General features: G+C 33.0%; 1 protein-coding gene across 1 annotated transcript; it reads left to right on the top strand.

Moving 5' to 3' along the window:
• Positions 1–13,958: 13,958 nt before the first annotated feature.
• LOC147394099 (protein C2-DOMAIN ABA-RELATED 4-like) lies at positions 13,959–17,292 on the top strand. The gene is made up of 3 exons (XM_086454847.1): positions 13,959–14,197; positions 15,373–15,468; positions 16,934–17,292. Exons 1-3 carry the CDS (start codon positions 14,087–14,089, stop codon positions 17,210–17,212), a joined length of 486 nt encoding a protein of 161 aa, XP_086310973.1. The 5' UTR covers positions 13,959–14,086; the 3' UTR covers positions 17,213–17,292.
• The last annotated feature ends 5,560 nt before the right edge of the window (positions 17,293–22,852 follow it).

Genomic DNA, 22,852 nt, shown 5'->3' with positions numbered 1-22,852 from the left:
ATCACTAATTTTTCTCTTAAATTTTACAGTCCTATAGATCTTTATTTATATAACCAGGAGTTATTAAAACAAGTAAAACTTTTCGAAATAAAAAAATTTTAAAAAAATATTACACAATTATCCTTTCCATACTCCTTAAAAAAATTGAAATTGGGATTTCGCTCCCATACCCCTGATAAGAGGTGTTGTCCCCTTCCCTCCCGCTCACTGATTGTGTAGCGAGACTCCTACAAGTCTGCGTAACGCAACAGAATACAAGACATTTTCACAACACTACCCTAGATCCAAAGAATGATGATCTAATAAGAGCGTATATGTTTGTCAAGAAAATACTTTTTGAAAAAATATATTTGGGAGAGAATGTTTCTAAGGAAAAAGTATAAGATTTTTCAAGAGAATGCATATGCTAATTGTAAATAAAATAAAATATCAAAAGAAAGTTGATTTTTAGTTCCAAATTGGAGTTGATCATGAGAAATGAAATATTATGAGATTTCAACCTCAACGAGAAAAGCATTGGCAACAATAAATGCTTTTAATCAAGTGACCTAATGGAAAATATCCAATAATAATAATTTTAGGGACCGACTAATCGCACACCATTAATCGATGGTTGCATAGCAAAACACTATAACAAATTATGTTGTATGTAGAATATATTGTTAAGTGGAAAAGTAAGAAGATAGAGTGAGATGCATTGGATAAAATCCCTTGAAAGTTATTTTCAAAAGATTCTCGAATTAAAAATCATTTCAAAAAAATGTGTCTACTTTTAATAGGTGCTTTCTTATAAAATGTGTCGTCTTTAAAGCATCATTTAAACAAAATGACATGTTTAAACAAAAGGACATGTTTGTTCATAAGAAAATATGTCTTATTCCAAGAGTTGTGACTCTTGATTATCTTTAAAATTAAGAGTTTGCATTCTAGAAATTTATAACAAAATTTTGATATCTCTTTTTATCTCAATTTTTTAGTTTAATATTTCCGTGTAAAGTTTTGAAGAAATTCTTTAGAATTACTGACTCTTAATTTGATGATTTTGTTGTATCTTGATTGAGTGAGGGCAATTAAGACCTTAAAGATAATATCAAAGATGTATCTCAGAATCACAAGAAATTCTGATTAATACTAATTAACGCTACATTGATGGCTCGAGCCATTGCTACAGAGGATGGCATTATCACTAAACAGTATAGCGACCGTCACGGTAGCCATCGGTGGTTATCGCTGAAAGCTACATCAATGTATCATTCAACGACGGCCAGAATTCAATAATTCATCATGATAAATGTTTTTAGGAAAAACCTATACCATCAGTCTCTGGCCGTAGCCATAGGATTTCAATAAACTTTTTCCGATGGAAAAAGCTTGGCCGTCTCTATAGATGTTTTTAATTAAAACAATTTTTAATAAAAACTATTATTAAAAAAATCTGGGAACCACGATTACAAATAAAAAAAATAAAAAAAAAACATCGTCACATCTCTAGTGTAGCTCTATTAAGAGTTCCTCCTCTGCCTAGGTGGTTATTGTTGTGGTGTGGCTGCTGCTGATGCTTCTATCTCACTCTTTGATGTGTCGACTTGAGAGGAAGAATAACAAAGCAAGCGAGATTGAAAAAGATGGTGTGGTGAACTTGAGGAGCGTGTAGTTGCTTTAGGACTTTAGGTTATGGAGAATGGACTTTGGACATCATACTCCGGCCCACAGATTACATCAATGTTTAGCCCAGCCTTTAGTAAATGGTGTACTTATACACACTATCATCCTGATTATTGACATCTAGCTGCTGGATTCGAGGTTATTTTTTAAAACATGGGCTTGCAACAGCCCCATCACGGTTTCAAGAATAAGATGTTGGAATTGACTTGACGTCTATCAAATTCGGTTTGAACCCATTGGGCCAACTCCATCGAACTGACTCATTTTGGTTTGAACAATTGCTATAAATTTGGATTCAAAAAAAGAAAAGAAAAATCAAGGAATATTTTTCTTAGGATTTCTGATTTAGGTAAGAGTTAGTTTCTGTAGTATAGATTATGGAGGATATGTAGAGTGTTAGTTTTGGTTTTTTATTTATTACTTTATTGTGAGGTTATGAGTTTTGTTAGTATAGGTTTATGTTATCAAATGTATTGTCTCAGGTTTGTATGCTTGGTGCAGTTCTTGTACTATTTTTATGTTGTGTTGGTTGGCCATGAGTTTGATGGCATTAGTATCCTAAGAATTGATTAATTATAGTATCTGTAAGGAGTGTGATGATTTGTCTGTGTCTTGTACAGTTTTTAGACAGGAAATCTCTTCCTATTCCTTCTTAAGGCCCTTTTTTTAGGGGGTGGCGGGTTATGTGAGCTTAGTTGGTCTATCATAATTTATTGCCCATTTCGTCTTGAAAAACACAAAATGCCAAGAGTCCTCTGCTCGTCGTCTTGGGCTCAATATAGGTGTTGAGATTGGAACTTCCGCTGCAAAAATGAAACTCCACAATGTGACAGTTCTTTCCACGACGATGAATCCAGTTCCTCTCGGGACCATCACACGTGCTACATACTTAATGCCTAGTGCAAACCCCTGACATTGCAATCAATGGTGATTTTGTGTTCCAAGCTTGCTATAGTGGGCAATTATCGATTCAATTAAGTTCTCGATATCTTCTTCTAGGCTAACATCACAATGAACAAATTTTATCGAAGGGGTTAAGGAATTAGTGAGAGAAAACAAAAATAATTAAAGATTAGGAGGACCATTCTAAGTTAGACAGCTAGATTGTAAACAACAATAATAATAGGTCAGTCACCACAACGACTAAAACATAATAGAATGGAGCAAGCCTTACAATCTTCACAACCATTTAAAAAGGCTCATCCTAAAAATGAAGAAAACGAAAACGTTATAATCTTTCCAGAATTGCTGCTAACAATGTCTAACAATTTTTTCTTTTTTTATTTACAACAGTTCTTCAGAAAATTTTGACAAAGTGAGTAAACATCACTAAAGATATGGACATTGGAACAGAGAATGAGGAGGATACAACTCTTCATTTTTTTATTCTTCCTAGAAGACAAGGGTACTAAACATTTCACTGTTAACAAACAACCTCAATTGGAATATAAATTTATCTCACAAATGTTCTCTTTTCACACGTCAGTTTAACCAAACTACCAAAATTGATATTGGCCAACCTATAGTAAAGAATCTTAAGACTTAACATGCAATGAACAAAAATAAATGACTCCCCCAAACTTATAATAAAGATAAAAGCTACTCATAAAACAACTATCTTGAAGGACACAACTGATTTATATACCTTCTTTAGACATTGTCGGCCCTACTCAAGACCTGGACGGTCACCAACCCAGAGGAAGATAAAAGAAGGTGAGTTTGCAATTGCTTGTAGACATGAAGTAGACAGGATTAAAAACTAGAAATTTAAAGTGGAAGTTGAATATTTGGCAAAGAAGAAAGCATGGCGAATAAGTGTACCTCAATCTTAAGGTTTGATATTTCTTCAAATGTCTAATACTCCATATGGAGGTAGAAGGGAAATAACCAGTGGCGGAGCTAGTAAGGAGCTGGTGGGGGCAATTGCCCCCACAGAACTTTGAGACACCCCTATATTTTCAATTAATTACATGTCCAATTTGTCCCCACTCCCTCACCTCTCTCCCCATTTGCCCCCATACCCTCATCTCCCTCCATTCAAGTTCTTCAACTATACAACTAATCATAGTTTGCCCCCACTACAAGAAAATCCTGGTTCCACCCCTGGAAATAACACTCTGATCATTGGCAGATACTAATAAATCTTGAAGGTGCAAGAAAAACATCATTATGGGAAATCTCTAGTAATATTTTACTTATCATCTTCATTTATAAACAAGATCTCTTCATGTTGGATTTTGCAGTTGTCCTATCTCTAGTCACTCTAGAGTGATCCTCAATACTTGAGCATCAACCTTTGATGCATCGCTTGGTGAAAGATGTTGGAGACTGAAATGTGACGAGTGTGAATGAGCAACCATCATTCAATAGATATACGTGATATAACTACAATAACAACTGGCGTTGCTCAGAATCACCCATTTTGTTCTTCTTCTCTAGGAATAAAGCAGCACAGTGGGCTATTAGGCTTCCATTGTGAAAAATGCAAAACAAGCTCAAGTTCGACCACCCAAAACAAAGCAGATTCAGGTTCATGTTCAAAACAAAGTGAAAGAGAATTTAACTAATTTATATTACCAAAAAGTAATATAGAAATATAGAACCCCACAAGTCAAGTCTCAAATTGTTTCAAGATTCAAGTTTCAAGTTTTACATTGTTTTCCCTCTTTATTTAGGACCCTGTTGATACATGTTTAGATCATCATTCATGATGCTCTAAGAGGTCCTAATGATAATTTTTAGTTTTTTATGTGCCTACCATTGTAATTAGCTCTTAGTATGCTGTTACACAAATTCGGAAAGCAAGACAATCTTTTAAGGAGAATTATCTAGCTTCTAAGAATGGTAGGCCATTTCCTTGGATAATTAATAACCACAAATCATAAACAGTTCATTTTTGTAATGGCTAGGATTACCCACTTGGCATAATTTTCGCTCAACAGCCCATCCAAGGAATGGGCAAAAACTAAACTGCTCGATTTATAAGCAATTGTGCACATCTATTGCTGTACATGTGGGATATAGTGGGATAACTTGCTTACAAAGTGCCCAGATTTCCTCTTAAAAACTATTTTTATGCACTCAAGCAATTATTAAAATTTTAATTAAATACAGATTTCACCGGAGTATGTTATGCCCATTAGACTACAAAAAAGTTCTTAACAATTAATGAAGCTATGCACACTTGATCCTCTTGTAATCAAAAGAACATATGATCGAAAATGAAATTCGAAATGATGAGATTTTGAGGAAACCAACGAAGCACAAACAAGAATCCAACACCTGATAATGAGCCTAAACTATGGTTGCTTTTACTATTAAAAACCCTAACTGTCTAAAATGATATAAAAAAACAAACAAAAAGAACGAACTATTGAAATTGGTTACTAATATTTTATTTTATAAGATGAGATCAAACCTAGAAAATAACAACCTAGGGAGTAATTTTTCCTCAATTTTAAGTCAAAGGTGTTTGAATAATTAAAATTTATGTAATTGAGGTCGCTTCTACATGAAATTGAGTAAAAAATATTGGTGGTGTTATAGATTTAAACAAAGAATAGGAAGGTATAGCAAATCGAAATTTATTTAAACCATAAAGTACGCTTGTGCCCTAGATCAGATGAATATAGAAATAATAGAAAATGGAAATTAGAGACTCACCGATTTCTCTGCAAATCGCCTTACCAAAAGAAAATTAAAGAAAAATAGAGCATAAAGATCCATCGAAGCATTTTCCCTCTTTTTCCCACTCTGAATTTGAAGAATAATGCTTCAATTTTGAACGACATTAGCTTTATCTAGACAAAATTCTCGCTTAATGGAATCAATTTTGGTGAGACATATCACTCATAAATTGTGTGAGCAAAGACGAATCTCAATCTCAAAAATAAAATGAAGATTTAAATAAAATTAATAGATTTGACCACTATTTTATAAAACTAAGATAAAATTCTTCAAATTCAAACAATTTGAATCAATTATGAATAGATCTATACCTCTAAAACCTCTAAACGATCTCTTACAATGAGGAATCGCACTCTGAATCCTAACTTGTTCTTTAGAAACAAATCATCACATCTCCTCGAGGATTCCTTCTACGAAAGTCATGATTGTTGTGCTAGGGTTTAGATTTTAAAGAAAAAGTAAAATATATGCAACCACGAGACCAAGTTTTGATTGTGAAGCTTGAGTAAAAAATGGGGAAGGAGACTGAGTTTTGGTTCCGTAAAAAATTGACATTAGAGAAGGAGACGATTTAAGAAAATATGCAACCACGAGACCGCGATCAAGAGTTAGGGTTCGAGTGAAAGCAAAGAGAGAGAGAGATGATGAGCTCTTCTTCCTTATTTTCGGAGTAACTTTAGCAAATGTGAAAAGATGAAAAGAGATCTATTAAACAACACAATTTTAAAAATAAATAGCCATATAATGACGGTCACATTTTTTCATCGCTGTAGATGGATATAAGGAAGATTTATGTGTGACTATCGTTGCAATTTTCGGTAGTGAAACTTCTAAATTTCTTTTTATTTTTTTATTTTTTTATAACCTATGTTAAATAGCCATCACATTTCTAATTATCTTCACAGTTGTACCCAATTACAAATAAAGAAAAGGAACAAATGTCCTAAATCCCTTGTACTTGGACAGTTGGAAGCATTATGCTTGTTATGATTTGCACTAGACCTAACATATCAAAGGCAATCAATGTGAATAGTCAGTATATGTAAAATCCAAGAAAAATCATTGGCAGGTGAAGTAGATTCTTAGGTACTTGTAGAGTACCTTAGTTGTAAACATTGAGTTCAATAGGGATATCTAAGAAGGAAGCAGAGGTATTGGTTATGTTGATTTAGACTTTGATGGTGACTTGGATGGTCCTATAGTTAGGGCTTAAAACATGTCGGATTCTAGCCGAATATGTGTCTACCCATTTTCATATCTGGATTTCTTTTATTCAAGTCCAGATTTGAATCTGACTCGGATCCTACTAGCGCAAAATCACATCCGATTTATTTTACTTTCATTAAACCCATATCTGGATCTGCTCCGAATTAATTGATTTGGTTTAGTCAGGTTCAAAATGTGGCTTAAAGTGATTTGAACTCAAGATCTCTCCTCTTTTGAAAAGATGATTTGACCACTACAACTAATATTCATTTGTTGATGAATGATAGACTAAAAAATATAAAAATATAATATATAACATACAAAATAATATACCATTCAGATATAGGGATGAATCCGTATCCAACCCATATCCATCTCGAGTCAAGGGACATCAACCCATATCCGAAGCATACTTTAATTCAGATATACGAATGAATCAAACCGACTAAAAATCAGATTCAGATCACTCAAATTTCAGATAAAATCCGATCCATTTTAAGCCCTACCAATAGTCCAAATGAGCGTTCTATTTGGCACCAAAAAAATAAATAAATGCTTTTCACACCTGACATCCAACGTTGTCTATGGACACCTAGTTGACTCGTGCAACTTTAGTGTCGTGCATGAGTCCAAAACCTTTAAAATTGGTTTTACTTTTGAGCAAAATAATTTTTATACTTAAACAATTATTACTTTCCTATTATAAAGTGAAACATACACCAACATGCTCTCAAATTTTCTTTACACTACATATCAATTTTTTTTCTTCATTAATCCTGTACATGATTCCAATCCAACAATCAAATTGGTCGTAATTTTGATACAATGATAAAAATATATCCAAGTGAAATTACATAACTTTTCCTTTATCATTTAAGTTTATATAATTCTTTCCAATTATTTGACGTACATGCATCATTATTTTTGCAGTAGTGTTATTACTATTAATAATAAAGGTGGCATATGCAAAGGCACATGTATATGTAGGATTTATTTATAATTTAAAAATAAATTAAAGTGTAACTTTGAAAATTACTTAGATATTTTTATAATTTTGAAAACTAACGATGTAGACATGCGAGGCTCATTAGTTTGGACTTCATCTATGTGGATTTAGGAGTTGCCACCATTCAATGTTAAAGTGTGAATGGTCACCATAAAATATAATTTTGAAAATCTGATTTTTAATTTGACTTTGTAGTGACTCACATTTAATGGAAAGGGATTAGGCAAGGAGGTCTGATTGAGGGACAAGGAAGGGTAACACCTTGTCCCACCCATCAAGTGTGGATAGGAAAAAAAATTTCTATCCATACCTAAGATGTGGACAAATATTTTTTGCATGTCCACGAGCAATATGCAGATCAAACAAAAACCAGTGGATAGGAACTGAAATTTTAGCACACTTTTTCCTTCCAACATTGGTTTTCTAGTGTTATTGTAATTTTTCTAATCCCCTTACTTAGGAAGCAGCTTTGGGAAGTTTAGGAATGCTTAAATGAGAATCTAAGGTCTAAAAGAACCCAAAAATATGAGGTCCCGCCATTTCCAAAGGAGGGACACCCTAGTCTATTACAACTTGAGGGAGTTGGCACACAAAATTTTGAATTTGGAAAAATCGTATGCCCTATGACTTCTAACCGAAAGCAATGCATGAAGGCTATAGGTAGGTTGAAGCCTCTCAATCTTCAAGCCTCCATACAAGTCGAAACAAACATATCATTGGTTGGTGATTGAGTTTGAATGTTTTTGTCTCCATTTATCAAGGTGAATGACCTATGAGGCGTAAGGTTATTTGCATCCGGGGGTAATAGTGTTCATAAGACAATGAGATTTGTGCCAAGCGGTATGCTCGATTGTGCTTATGTGCATTTTAAAAACAAGTGTGCTAACTTTACAAAGAGATAGAACATAAAAGCATAAAAATAGTCCCAAAGTTATAAGCATTCACCACAAAAAAAAAAAATCCAAGAAGAACAAAAAATTTAGTGTTCTAAAACTTTATAAAAAGTCAAAGTAAATGGTTTGAACCCTCGGAGATCCCCAGTGGAGTCACCAAACTGTAGACATGTGAGGCTCATGAGTTTGGACCTCATCTATGTGGATTTAGGAGTTGCCATCATTCAATGTTAAGGTGTGAATAGTCATCATAAAATATGATTTTAAAATTTTGATTTTTGACTTTGTAATGACTAGCATTCAATGGAAAGAGATTAGGCAGGGAGATTCGATTGAGGGATAAGGAAGGTGTTAGGCATCTTATCCCACCCATCAAGTGATGATTACCAAAGAAGGCTAATAATGAAGTAGAGAAACTAATATTTTTATATTTTTGAGATTAGAAGAGATGATAGAGAGATTAAATGTATAATGGGCTCTAGTTCAACAAACAAAAACCCAGAAAAGAGGTGATGAGCAAGTCATATAGAAAAGTATAGACTTGCTGGGTTTTTTTAAGCTTGAGGATTTGGTTTCAATCACCATGGATTTCACCCCATTTACCTCTAAGCTATTTTTTAAATATTCGTTTATTTTTATTAGTTTAGCTTTAGAGGCATGTAGATGGGTAGGACATACCCTGTGAGATAACAAACCTTATGCATGCAATGTTGTCCACTTTGGGACTACTTTGTTGGTTTGAAATGTTAAACATAGATGTAAAGAGATCAACGTTTTCGACTAATAGTCATTTTTCAAATAAAGAAAGTGGTGTGCTCTTGATGTGGATGCATGAATGGATTTATGAATGAGAATATTACCTCAATGAAAAGGGATTACTCTTTTCTTCCTTAGTCATTAAAGAAAAGAAAGTAACTACAAGCTTATAAATAAAACGCTAGAAACATAAAAGAATCTTGAAATAACTTGTATTAATATTAAATAATGTTAGAATTTATTAGGGACTTAGTAGGGGAAGATGGCTTCTCAAAACTATCTTCAACCCTATGCCCTTGAAGGAAAGCAAGAATACTACATTGATAAAAATTTGAACTTAAACAAAATAATAAAAGAGAGATTAGTTAAGAAAGAGGGAAGGAAGACTTAGATAAATAAAAAACAGCACTTAGTTCTTCCATCTCACCTTAGTTTCTTCTTTGTTTCTAACTTCTCCTTTTAACTCTAGGTTCCAAGAGGGTGAGTAGAGATTTGGACAAAATTTTCTTTATTTGTCTTGAGGAGTTTTCTATTTATAGAGTCTTGAGAGACCCTTGGGAGCATAATCCTTCTATTGACACAATATTCTTAACAAAACCTCCATTAGTGTCATTTCTTTCCTCATATGCTTTTCTCCTCAATAATCATTTTTCTTAGCCTGGAGTCTCACCAACCAAGATTCCTCAAGGTTAAAAAGGTAAAAATACAATAAACTCTAAAGTCTTCTCTTATGGTGATCAAGGTCAAAGACAATAGACTAGGAAAAATGACTATGGAGCCAAGGTGTGAAATGATGGGAGAATATAAGTAGGGGTAAAATGATAAAAGGTAGGTAGTTTCCAAAATAGTGAGGTTATGCTGGGGGACAAGTGGAGTTTTTCAAGGGATTGAAGTGTGAAAATGTGACAAGTGGAGTGGTCCCCAAGATTTGAAAATAGAGTGATCCAATGAAGACTGTTGAAAACCATTCAAAGAAGACGTGTTGAAAGGCTGAAAATCTGTCCACATCTTAGATGTGGACAAGGCAAATTTTGCTTCTCCACATCAAAGATAGAACCAGGCTTAAAAATAGTTTGTCCACACCTTAGATGGGACAAGTCAATTTTGACATGTCTACACCTAAGGTATGAACAAGCCTTGTTTGGGCTTTTTAAAAGACCCATGGGTCTTGGTTCTTCACTTCTATAATTCTTTGGGCTTGTGTGTTGCTCCCTTGGAATATTCCTTCTTCTGCATTGTTTCTTGGTCTCTCGGGCTTGATCTAGACAAAAATGGGATATCTACAAATGTGATTTTAGAACCTCAAATTTCAATTTTCTAGATTTTGACTAAAATAATCATAATTATATTAAGTTTAAATGTTAAGAAGGTGGCATTTTTGGAACTCAAATTTTGGTGCCTAACCACTTCTACTCCACCTTCTTTCATTATTATTATTATTATTGGAACACTTGGTTTTTTATTACAAAATTGTGTATTTGTTACTTAGGGTCGGTTCCGTGGGAGTAAAACAAATGACATCAAATCTGAGACAATGGCAGATGAGAGATTTCCGGTTGAAGATTACACTTGTGAACTATAAGAAAGTAGAATTGTTCATTATGGTAGACATATACAAATCATAAAGTCATGTATGGATGGATTGGTAAAGAATACAAGGTCCCAAATACAAAGTAGACAAATGCTTTTCTCGAAAAACTAAACCTTTCACTCGTACCATGATTTTTAATCTCATGCACATTGATATTTTTTTCTAGGATTAATTTGACAAAAATGAGCTTAAATGAATTATACACTAAACGAAGACAAGTAATTTGACATTTTGTGATGAACATCATGAAAAAAATAAAATTTTGTTGACATGTGTCATCATCTCTATGACTAATATGACCAAACAAACAACCCTTACAACAATCAAAGGCTCCAAAACTTTAAATTGGTAAACATCAAAGGCAAGGTATGCATCTATATATTATTTGAAATAAGAAAATCTATCAAATCTATAACTAATGTGTTATAGGATCAGAGAGTCGTCCTGGATGCAACCAACCACATGATTAAGAAATCGAGCAACACTATTTGATGAAATGATTTGAGGAGTAGGAATTGAATAAAATAAAAAACAAGCGCCATCAATATTTTGACTTTCGGATTTAAGGTTGTCTCTTAGGATAGTTCAGAGACTACACGGTGAGCCTACTCCAGAACTCAAATTTTTGTATTTGATAATGGGTTGTTAAGTTCTTGAATTTGGATTGTCAATAGACATTTTTTTCCTAGCCCTACACTATTATTTAGATTATTAAAAAAAAAAATTATAGTAAATTAACGATTGATGATAGATCCTTTACAAGAGTATATATAAAATTACTTATTTTACATCAGAGAACACTAAAAGCTCCGAAACAAATTGGCCAAGATTTTCAAAATATTGGAGAAGTTGTCTCGGATCATGGGCCAATGAATGTGATGGGCTCTAAGTAATCTTGTAGTCTAAAGCATGGTTTTTGAGATCGAGGTGTATCGTCCGAGTTAATTCGATATCAGAATTGAACAAGACCAACTCACAAAATCAATTTTTTAATCAAAATTTATGAGTCACATTCAATTTTTTTATTCGCTTATGAGACGTCTTAAATATATCCAAAAACTCGTTTGAGATAACTCGATATCAGAGATAAATGTGACGAGACGAGATACAGAGTTTAAAAATCATGATCTTAAGAGGTCTATGACAAAGAAGTCTTTAGAGTCACCTCAAAAAAAAAGGCAAAGCCGTGTTTCTAGAAGGGGATCATAAAGAGTGGACAACAGAGATCACGACAAACCGAATTGATTGAACAAAATTGGAGGATCTAGAACTAAACCCTCCACAATTTCCACATTTTGGTGAATATACGAGAGAATCCATCATCTTTTCAGTTTCATGATAAAGACCCTTGATATATTCTGTCATAATGCATGAAAAATGACCTAAATACCCTTTTTATCAAATTTTCTTTCGTCAATCAATTTTTTTTTTACTCCGTGATCATAGCTTGACAATCAAGTCAGTCACAAGTTTGGCACGCTACAAGTATCCAGAGTGAATTTTGACCTCAATTTTGGTAGGTTGTGTAGCTCTTGAATTCAAATGGTTAAACAATTTTTAACCATATATTAATTTTTTTAAAGGTTGGGATCTGTTGATATTTAAGAATGACTCGTGAAAAAAACCCATGATCTCAACCTTTGAACACAAAATTCAATGGGTGAGATTTATAAGTACCTTGAAAATACAAATCTCGAAAATACTTATTCTAAGGATAAATCTCAATTATTGGATTTTGAATTTAAAAGATTAGGATCATTTGTTTTTTTCACGAGTCATTCTTAGGAGTCAACAGATCCTAACCTTTTTTTAAATTGTTAAAAAATTATACTAAACTACTGGTGGACGGATCAACTAACGGTAATTTAATTATTTTTCTACAATATACTTATTTTTAAACCTTTTTTTTTAAAGTGTTAAAAAAATTATACTAAACTAATGGTCGACCGATCAACCTAACGGTAATTTAATTATTTTTCTACCCTATACTAAATTTTAAATTATTAAAAAATTATATTAACTAGTGGTGGATCCAGCCACATAACGGTACGTTAAAATTTAAGTGTTTTGCATAAAAGATATCAAAAGCTGGTTAACTGCCAATATTGCCAATGGAGACCAAATTCTAGACGCTGCCATAGGTGGGCAAATGAGACCACAAGACGTCCAATTAGTTGAACAATTTTGGTTGATTCTGATATACCCCTCCAAGTTTTGCTAATTGTTTGAGACCCCACTATGTCTCCAGATGGAATATCCATTGCTCTTAGTATTCTCTAATATGCTAATAGAAAATGACCTAAATGCCCTCATTTTCAACTTGTAGTAAAACAATCCATTTTTTTATAAAAAAAAAAACTTGCCGTCCTCAATCTCTTCAACTTTGTGGTAAATTATTTTTAAGGGGAAATTACCAGAAGAGTAGAAAAATTTTTGAAATTATTTTTTCAGTGCACTGTTCATTTTAATTTCAAAAACAATATATTATCATTTTTAAAAATTGAACCTTTACCAAAGAGGTAAAAAATATTTTAAATTATTAAAATAAAATACCCTTTAGAGTTTTTTTTTTTTTTTTTTTTTTTTTTTTAAACATCACAATTTAGAAGGGTATTCGTGTAGTTAAATTAAAAATTTTTTTTTTCTATTTGATAAAAAAATTAATTCCAACAACGGTAACTTATTGATTTTAGAATTAAAATGAAAGGGAATTTCACAGTTTTCAGCAAACGATTCAATTAATTAACCTATTTTCAATTGAAAACCCTTGATTTTTCTCTTCAAAATTATGTCATTCTAGTTGTCAAAAACTCCTATCTTGTTATTGAGATTTAGAGATTGAAATAGATAGAATTTTAAGGTTGAATATAAAGATAAAAATATTTACCTTGAGATTAAAGATGACTGGTTTTAGAAAGAAAAATCAATGATTTTTTTTTTCACAAATAGAGGATAAAGGTATTTAAGTCATTTTCATTGTCTATTGATATAGGCCAAAGTCAAGGGGTACGCCATCAATTTGAAAACACGAGGGATATCTCAAATATTTACCTAAATCACCAAATTGCAGGCTGTGATCAGCAACTAAAGGAACATTTGTAGAGAGTGCAAGGGAGACTCCACGAAAGTACATATATGCGCTCCAAATTATTAATGAAGTAAATGCTCACCGTTACTTTATGAAAAAAGTACTTATATAAAGAAGACTTGTTGTTCAACGGAGCCTCAAATTATAAAAATATATTTCTTTTTCTTCTTCATTTGCTTTTGCTTCATTGTTTAATGGAAAAATACTTGGGTCTTCTAAGAATTAGGGTTCATCGAGGCATTAATCTGGCTATCCGTGATCTTCGTAGTAGTGATCCTTACATGATGATCAAGATGGGCAAACAGGTGAAATCAGAAAACCAACTTACTCACTTAATTCTATTTTGATTTGTTTGTAGTTCCTACTCAATTTGTTTCAATTGATCCATAATATTTTCTCTCTCGTTTACATTTGATCAACATATTGGGTCTGATTGAGCTATGGCTCCATGTTTGGATCCTCTGTTCTTTTACTTTAAAAAAAAAAAAAAAAAAAAAAAACTATCTATTTTTTCCTTTAGTATCAAAGGGCTTTTCTTAGTTTGGATAATTTTCTATTTAAGAATTAAGTTCAAAACCCATATCAATTTTTTTTTTGTTAATTGATTGATTCATTAACTGTTGTTGTTGTTGTATCAAAGAATTATTATCTCTGTTTTTGTGTACTTTGGATAATTTTTCATTTAAGAATTAGTCCAAAACCCATTTATCTGATTTCCTTTATTGATGTTGTATCAAAGGATTTTTCTTAGTTTGGGTAATTTTCAATTTAAGAATTAGTCCAAAACCCATATCTGGTAGTCTTAAATGAGTACAAAATCTACAAGATTCAGGATTCTTTTATGCACCATCCCCTTCTTCATGAGTTTCATTTGCTTAAGTTTCTCTCTGGATAACTACAGCCCACCTATTTAAAGACAGTTTGTGTGTAACTTCTGGGCTAGTTCATGGTTTATGACATTTTCCACTGTTCTGGGGTGGTGTTGAGGTTTACAAGGGCTTGGCTCATATTTGGTGAACATAGTAACCAAGTTTGGATTCAACAACTATTCCACAGTTTGGTGGGTTCGATTCGATTTAATTTGGATAAATCCGGAAAATTTTGGGAAAAAAAATTGGGGATTATAGAATGAGTTTTTTCGGGTTCCTTCAAAACCCATCATCTTCAAACTCCATAAAAGATGCTATCCTGTTCATGAGATTTGAAGATTGAAGAAGATAATAGTGTGTTTTAGGAAAATAAAAATATAAATCACGGTTCTTATTTTGGAAATGAAAAATGAACAGATGTTTAGTATAATTTTTTAAGAAGAAGAATGAAGGTTGAAGATATTAAAATTTGATTCAGTTGACCATAGAAAGCAAGAACTAGTTATAAAAAAAATGAAGTAATTTTTTATTTCTTTGCTCTATCTTGAAATTCAGTTGTGTTTGAATCTAGTCCTTCCATTTATTTCTAATATTTTATAAATTTGATGCAGAAATTGAAGACCAAGGTGATGAAAAAGAATGTCAATCCTGAGTGGAATGAAGAGTTAACACTTTGTGTTGCGGATCCTAATCTTCCAATAAAGCTTGTAAGTATTCTTCTCTACATTTTGGTTATTGTCTTCCAATATAGGTGTATGAAGTCAAATTATTGGCCTAAAATTAGAGACTGGTTTGAAATCTCAAGTTCATAATTTGGGTTTAAGTAGGTAATATGATCAAGTTTAAACAATATTTTCTTTTAATTGTTTTAATGAAACATTATTGGAGAATATTTTAGATAACTTGGTGTTGATGCCTTCTACATTACTTGGTCTGTAACTTCGGTGACAATCTCAACACGACTCGAAAACAACACGAAGTTAGTGGGTTTGGGTCAAGCCTAATTGGGTTTAGGTCATAATAGTGTTAATCAGTCTAACATGATTATTAAATGGGTTGGGTTGGGGTTCTGGGCGCCAAGCCGCCTAACCCGTTTAACCCGTTTAACCACTTTTAGTTATTCTATCATTAACGTGTAATTTTAAATATATTAACAATTACTTAAGAATTTTTTATATTACTCAGCTTTTTCTAGAATTTCTTAAAACTTTTTCATAATTTTTTTTTTTTTATCAATTTCTATAAAATATAAATGGTGTTTGAAGATATTTTTAAATTAATAAATGGTTAAGCTTTAGTTTGGGAAATAAAAAACACTTTTCGTAGTAAGTTATTTATTTATATTTATACTTTTTTACTCCATTTTAAATCTAAAGGTATGTATTGTTTGATTCCTAATATTGGCAAAATGTATTAGGTAAAATGTCCATCAATAAGATTTAAGACCTTACCAAGTAAGACTAGTATGTCTAATGTGATAATAAAATACACTTTGCTTAACCAATAATAATAATAATATTGAAAAACACTTTCCTTACGTTTTCTAACCACATCACCTTCTAGCGTCCAAAAGCATGATTTGATGCCACATGGTTGCAAAGGAAAATATTCTATGAACTTTAAAAAAAAAAATCAAAAGACAGTTATTTTTCACCATTGAACTTAATTTACAGTTGTGTGACTTTATTTTTAGTAATGATATTTTAATTTTAGTGGTGGAAGTGGAACTTATTCTTTCCAATGAATATTAGAATTTTATTAAATAGGTTATACATGAGTTGGGACAGGTAAGTCTATTTATAAATGGGTTGGGTTTGGGTTTAAGTTTTTGACATGATTATTAAATGGGTTGTATTTGGGTTTGGTAAATTTTCATAATACCCTTACCTCAACTCTACACAACCTTGACCCAACCCATTGCACCCCTACTGAAAACCATAGATTATGTTAACATGTCTGCTCTTCTGCACCAAAAACTAAATCTAACAACCAACTAATTAAAAGGTTTCCAACTGGGATTAACTTAATTATTTTCTTAATTTTAATTGCACCCTGCCCTCATAATTTTTGTTACATAAGAATTCAAAGTTTAATGGAATCAAATTTACCCAATTTAACATGAAAAGATATAATTCCTCTCCTCATAGCCATCTTCTTTTGTGTAATTTGTAGGAAGTTTTCGATAAGGATACATTCACCTTTGATGACAAAATGGGAGATGCAGAGTTTGACATTAGACCATATATGGAAGCTGTAAAGATGAACTTGGAAGGTCTTCCAAGTGGTACAATAATAAAAAAAGTGTCACCAAGCAGGAAAAATTGCTTATCCCATGAGAGTTGTATTATTTGGAAGAATGGAAAGGTTGTTCAAGATTTATGTTTAAGATTGAGAAATGTGGAATGTGGTGAAGTGGAACTCCAATTGCAATGGATTGACATTAAGTCCTAGTTCTATGTGTTTGTTGTAGAGAATTTTATCAAAAATATCATTCTTTGATCTCATGTTAGAAGGATCCTTCTGACATTGTATAAAATACATTATGATCTTATGTCAAAAATATATCCTTCTAACATTGTATAAAATACATTCTGATATCAAGTCAGAAAGATCATTCCGAAAAAGGGAGATTTTTGATAGCAAAAATATATAGATTAATATTTTTACCATTTTGATAAAATAAAATATTTTCAAAAATGATAAATTATCGTTTTTGAAAATAAGATGTACAGTTTACCATTTTGATAAATAATCGATATGTCATGCATGTTTTGATATAGAAACAATCAAGAAAAATCCAAATTTACGTAATTTGGTTATGCTTTCGTCCGTAGTATCTATAAATTTTGATTATGAGCATATGATTTTCTAACGTCGATCAGAGTCAGAATCTATAGAAGTCCATTCATTGCTAGAAGAACCAAATAATGAGGCTGTAGGAATGGTTTATTTAAAATAGAGATGATCTTAGCCTCACTTGCCCCTCCAATTGGCATGAAGTTTAAATAGGCATGGAGAAAATAATTGACATAGATAATGATTCCCATAAAAATGCAATTCAAATTTGTTTTTCTATTCCCATCTACATTTTTTTTTTTCTTTTTAATTATCAGTATTGCCTTCTACGGTTTTGGAATTAAGGAAAACAATTCTTGGAAACAAAGTTGTTTCGAATTAGGAATATTTATGAAAACGTGCTCAACTTTTGACAAATTTATTATTCCAACTCACTGTTCATTTTAAGTACCAAAACATGAACAGTAACTATATTAGAGGTTTTAAAGTGACAATTTCGCAGATTTCAATCGACTTTCTCACATGTTTCGCTACTTTTAGCGAGATTGTCACTATACATGCCAACGAGTTTGTCACTTCAAACTTACAATCTCGTCACTTGAAAACTTACGATTTCGCACAATCATGTTTTTGGAAATTATAATGAACTATGAGCCAGAATCATAAATTCATCAAAATTTGGTCAAGAAATGGTAATTTGCCCTTTAAATTATAATTCTACGGGTGTTGAGTCCAGGTCCAAATCCAGTGGTGTTTAAGCTATAAACAATGGCATTAAAATATTACTAACCATTTATTGATCTAGATAACCATTGACTTGTCATTTTTTACCCACTTGGTCGTTCTCACCTGTGTTTGGATTTGGTGATAGAGTACTGGAGGCTTTGTTTATTAAGATTTTTTGAATAAAATTATGGGTTGTACATTGTGTAATTGGACGCATTCTATATATATATATATATATATATATATATATATATATATGGGTCCTGTTCGTCACCAAACATTTTAGCCAATCATTTTTGTCCTACATGAGTTAGAAGTTTTAGAATAGGCTGATTTTTGGTGAGGAAGATCTTTACGGTGAGGAGATCATCCCCACCAAAAATCAGCCCATTCCAAAACTTCTAACCCCATCAAAAACAGTTTACAAAAAATACACGGTCCACGATTTTTCAACTTGTAAACATGGGTTAGAAATTTTGGAATGGGCTGATTTTTGGTGAGGATGATCTCCTCACCGTAGAGATCATCCTCACCAAAAATCAGCCCATTCTAAAACTTCTAACTCATGTTTTGAAAAATGTTTTGCCAGAAAGTTGGCTATTGAACGCTACCCATATATATATATGGGGGCAGATCATGAGAGATATGTGAAAAAAACAATGGTTCTTCAAAATATGGGTTAGAAGTTTTGGATTGAGCTGATTTTTGTGAGGATGGTCTCTATGATAAGAAGATCATCCTCACAAAAAATCAGCTAAATCTGAAACTTCTAAGTCCATCAAAAGTGGTTTAAAAATTATTGGTAAAAATTCAACGATTTATATTCTACATCACTTTTGAAGAGGTTAGAAGTTTCAAATTGAACTAATTTTTTATAATGATCTTCTCATCATAGAGATCATCATCACAAAAAAATCAACTCAATCCAAAACATCTAACCCATATTTTAAAATTTTGTTATTATTACATTGTTTTTACATATGTCTTGTAGACACCCCAATTTGAACGAGCTTCTACTTGAAAGTGCTCAAAAATTCAAATTTTTCAACAAAAGTTGCCAACTAGCCTCAAAGGCCCAAATCATTGAAAAACGACATTTTGATCGAATCGAGGTCATTAAGACCCCTTGATGGTCTAGTGGGCCCACCCAGAAAGATTTGGTGTACCCCCACCTTCATCGTTTCGCTCCCGAAACCAAAAATACCGGATTTCAATAAAAGTCGTCATCACCTTTCTCTAAACATTCCACCAACTCACATCACAATCCACACCTCCCCTTATCATTTCTTACAAAAGCATTCTCACAAACTTAACTAACACTCCTCCTCTCCAATCAAACACCTACTCTCACCAATTAATTCATCTAATTAACCCATTTCTCATTTTTTTTGTCATATGTCATCATCTCATTAACCCTTCCAAAAATCCAAACACCTAACCTCTTACATAACCCATTCTCCTAAATCTAAATACTTTACCTCTCCAATCAACCTAACACCTTACACCCCCATTCTCTCCATCATACATCACTCATCTCACCTCACCAAACACTCCACCCAAATGAATTGGGTAAGATCCAAACATTACCCATTTTCACTTATTACACAATTACCCTTCCATTTATTCTAAATTTCATATCCCTCATCTTTAAAACCTGTCATTCTCTACTCTCCCAATAACTCACCCCATTATACCACTAAAATATCCTCTCAACACCTATAAATACCCCCACCCTCTTTCAAAAATGGTTACCAATTCCCCCCAAGTCTCACATAAAAAATACTACACTCAACTCAATTCTCTCATCATCTCTTCCCTACTCCCTTAATCATATAAAAAAATGACATTCTCTTAAACCACTAAGGACATAAAAAATAATAATTTAAGAAGAAGAAGAAAAGAAGATTGAAGCTTCAAGGTGGGTCAAAGGAATTCACCCCCCCCCTTCTCTCTCCACCCTTTCCTCATCCCTCTTCTATAATCCCCTCCTCTCTTTATTTTATTTTTTAAAAAGGATTTAAGATGTAATGTTTCCCCTCCCCTATCTCCGATAGATCGTACTTCGGTTCAGCTGAGAATATAGGGGTTGTAATCTCTTTTAAAAATAAAAATCGATTTTTAAATCTTTTTAAACATTTTGAAGCAATTGGAATCCGGATTCTTCTCAACTTATGAGAATGAATCCGTAACCATAGCCAACACTTTTTCAAAAATACACGTAATCCCCAAGGCTAATTGTTTGTAGTGATCATCCCTTTCGATGAGATGATCCCATAATCACGCTGAAAGAAGAATCCTACTTAGGGTACAAGTTATCGACACGTGGCACTTTATTTTTTGTTTTGCATTTTCAATCAAAAATGATAGAGTTGTGTTAAGGTTACTGTCACTTGGCGGGGAGAGAAGGGTACTTAACACCTTCCCTTCTCTCCAAGCGAGCAACTTACCCCGATCTTAAGGTTTGGTTAGTACCTTATCCATCGAGCGTCACTAAATGCCAAAATGTTATTTTTTCAAAAAATGTACACCGAGTGACCATTTACACCCTCTTACAATATGAATGGTGACGACTCCAATCCTTAGTAGTGTGAATCGAGGATCACGTATCTACAGTTGGTTTTCCACTGGGGAAGCTAGGCTCACTTCTCTTGACAACTTGATCATTTGAAAAAAAATAGATTTCTATTTGCTAACATTGTTTGTTTATTGTTTGTTTCCTATGTTTTCTTTATTATTTTTTCACATGCCCAAATTGTAATATTTATTTACTTTTGTTGCTTTCATTATATATTTGTAAGGGGGTCGATGAAAAGAAAAAAAATGAAAAAATCTTTTTGCACGTGTACTTACGAGCATAACCCCATTGCACAAACCACCCCACCCTCAATATATCTAGCCCCGATGCTTAGTAGTTCCATGGCTTGAGATCGTTATTTCAAGTGTCGAGGATGAACACGTCAAACTGATCACCAACCAATGACGTGTGTACTCCGGTGTGCATCGAGATTTGAAGATTAGGTAACCATAAAGCCACCTAATAGCCTCATGCATGTGCCTGATTAGATAAGCTAGGACACGTGTTCTCAAATTCACATCGACCCCCAAACAAGTTGTATTTACTTGAAGTGTTGATGTCGGGCCTCGAAGCCCAAGTTGTAAGTCCAATGAGGCATACTTAAATCATAGGTTGTTATTTTCGATTTATTTCCATCCTCCCTTAGGTAAAAGGGAGGAATATGCATTGCATCATTAAAAAAAAAGTGAAAAATGAGAGAAAAAAATGAGGGACATTCAAAACAATGGCTAAGGAACCAGTTTCTATATTTGCAGAAACTAGATTTCTTTATGGTCCGTGTCCATAAAACGCATAAACATATATGTGTCTCATTTGTTTTGGAAACACAGATGAAATAATGGACATCTCAACCGTGTACAAAACACGGATGAAACAGTGAGTGCCTCATCCGTTCTGGAAACACAGATGAAACAATTAACGTTTTAATCGTGTTCAAAACACGGATGAACCATTGGATGCTTCAATTGTGTTAAAAGTATGGATAAGCCAATGGTTGTTTTACCCGTGTTTCCAATATGGACCAGTAAGAATCTGAGAACAGACTAAGATTCCCACTTGCTGTTTACACATCAATGCCACTTTTCAAAAGCAAAAAAAATAAAAATAAAAACAAAAAAATGTACCCAATTTTTGGAAAATTGGATAAAATGGGTTTTCTAAACAAGAATTTCAAAAAATAAAATAAAAAACAAAAAAAAATGTGTGTGAAATTTCTCAAAATCAAACCAACCTTGTAGCCCCACCCATATTTGCTTCGATCTGGTCCCCGACCCATATTCACCTAAACTGGGTTCACGACCCGTATCCATCCGAGTCAGGTCCACGACCCGTATCCATTTAAACTAGGTCCACGAATCGTACTCACTTCAAAAATGGGTCCATGACCCATATCCACGTAAAAAATGGGTCTATGACCCATATCCACTTCAATGGGATCCACGACCTATACCCACTTCAAAAATGGGATCATGACCCATATACACTTAAAAAATGGGTCAATGACCCATATCCACTTCAACGGGATTCAAGACCTGTATCCACCCAAACTAGGTCTATGACCCGTATCTATTCAAATCGAGTCCACAACCTGTATTCATCTAAACTGGATTCACGACCCGTACCCACTTAAACCAGATCTACGACCCGTACCCACTTCAAAATGGGTCCATGACCCATATCTATTCAGATTGGGTCTACGACCCATATCTATGTCAAAATTAGGTCCATGACCCGTATCCACTTAAACTGATCCACAACCCATATCTATCTAAATTGGGTCCATGACTCGTATCCACTTAAATCCGATCCACGACCCATATACATTTCAAATTGGGTTCATGACCCATATCTATTTCGAAATGGGCCCACGACTCATATCCAATTTCAAATCGAGTCCATGATCCATCTATGATCCAACAAGGTTGACAACTGATCAATCAATGCAAATGAACTCTATCTTTATCAAATAAAGTGTATTTAAAAAAAATAAATTT

The sequence above is a fragment of the Akebia trifoliata genome, chromosome 9 (genome assembly GCF_017979445.1).
Source record: "Akebia trifoliata isolate Shusen 1 chromosome 9, ASM1797944v1, whole genome shotgun sequence".
NCBI classification, from domain to species: Eukaryota; Viridiplantae; Streptophyta; class Magnoliopsida; order Ranunculales; family Lardizabalaceae; genus Akebia; species Akebia trifoliata.
Note: the sequence above shows the minus strand (reverse complement) of the source record. Positions and strands in the feature narration are given on the sequence as shown.

What these genes read in the sequence shown, in the direction of transcription:
- LOC147394099 (XM_086454847.1), top strand. Translation starts at nt 14,087, where the DNA reads ATGGAAAAATACTTGGGTCTTCTAAGAATTAGGGTTCATCGAGGCATT. An exon ending in TGATCAAGATGGGCAAACAG is followed by an intron (nt 14,198 to 15,372) that starts GTGAAATCAGAA and finishes AATTTGATGCAG; the next exon opens with AAATTGAAGACCAAGGTGAT. An exon ending in CTAATCTTCCAATAAAGCTT is followed by an intron (nt 15,469 to 16,933) that starts GTAAGTATTCTT and finishes TGTAATTTGTAG; the next exon opens with GAAGTTTTCGATAAGGATAC.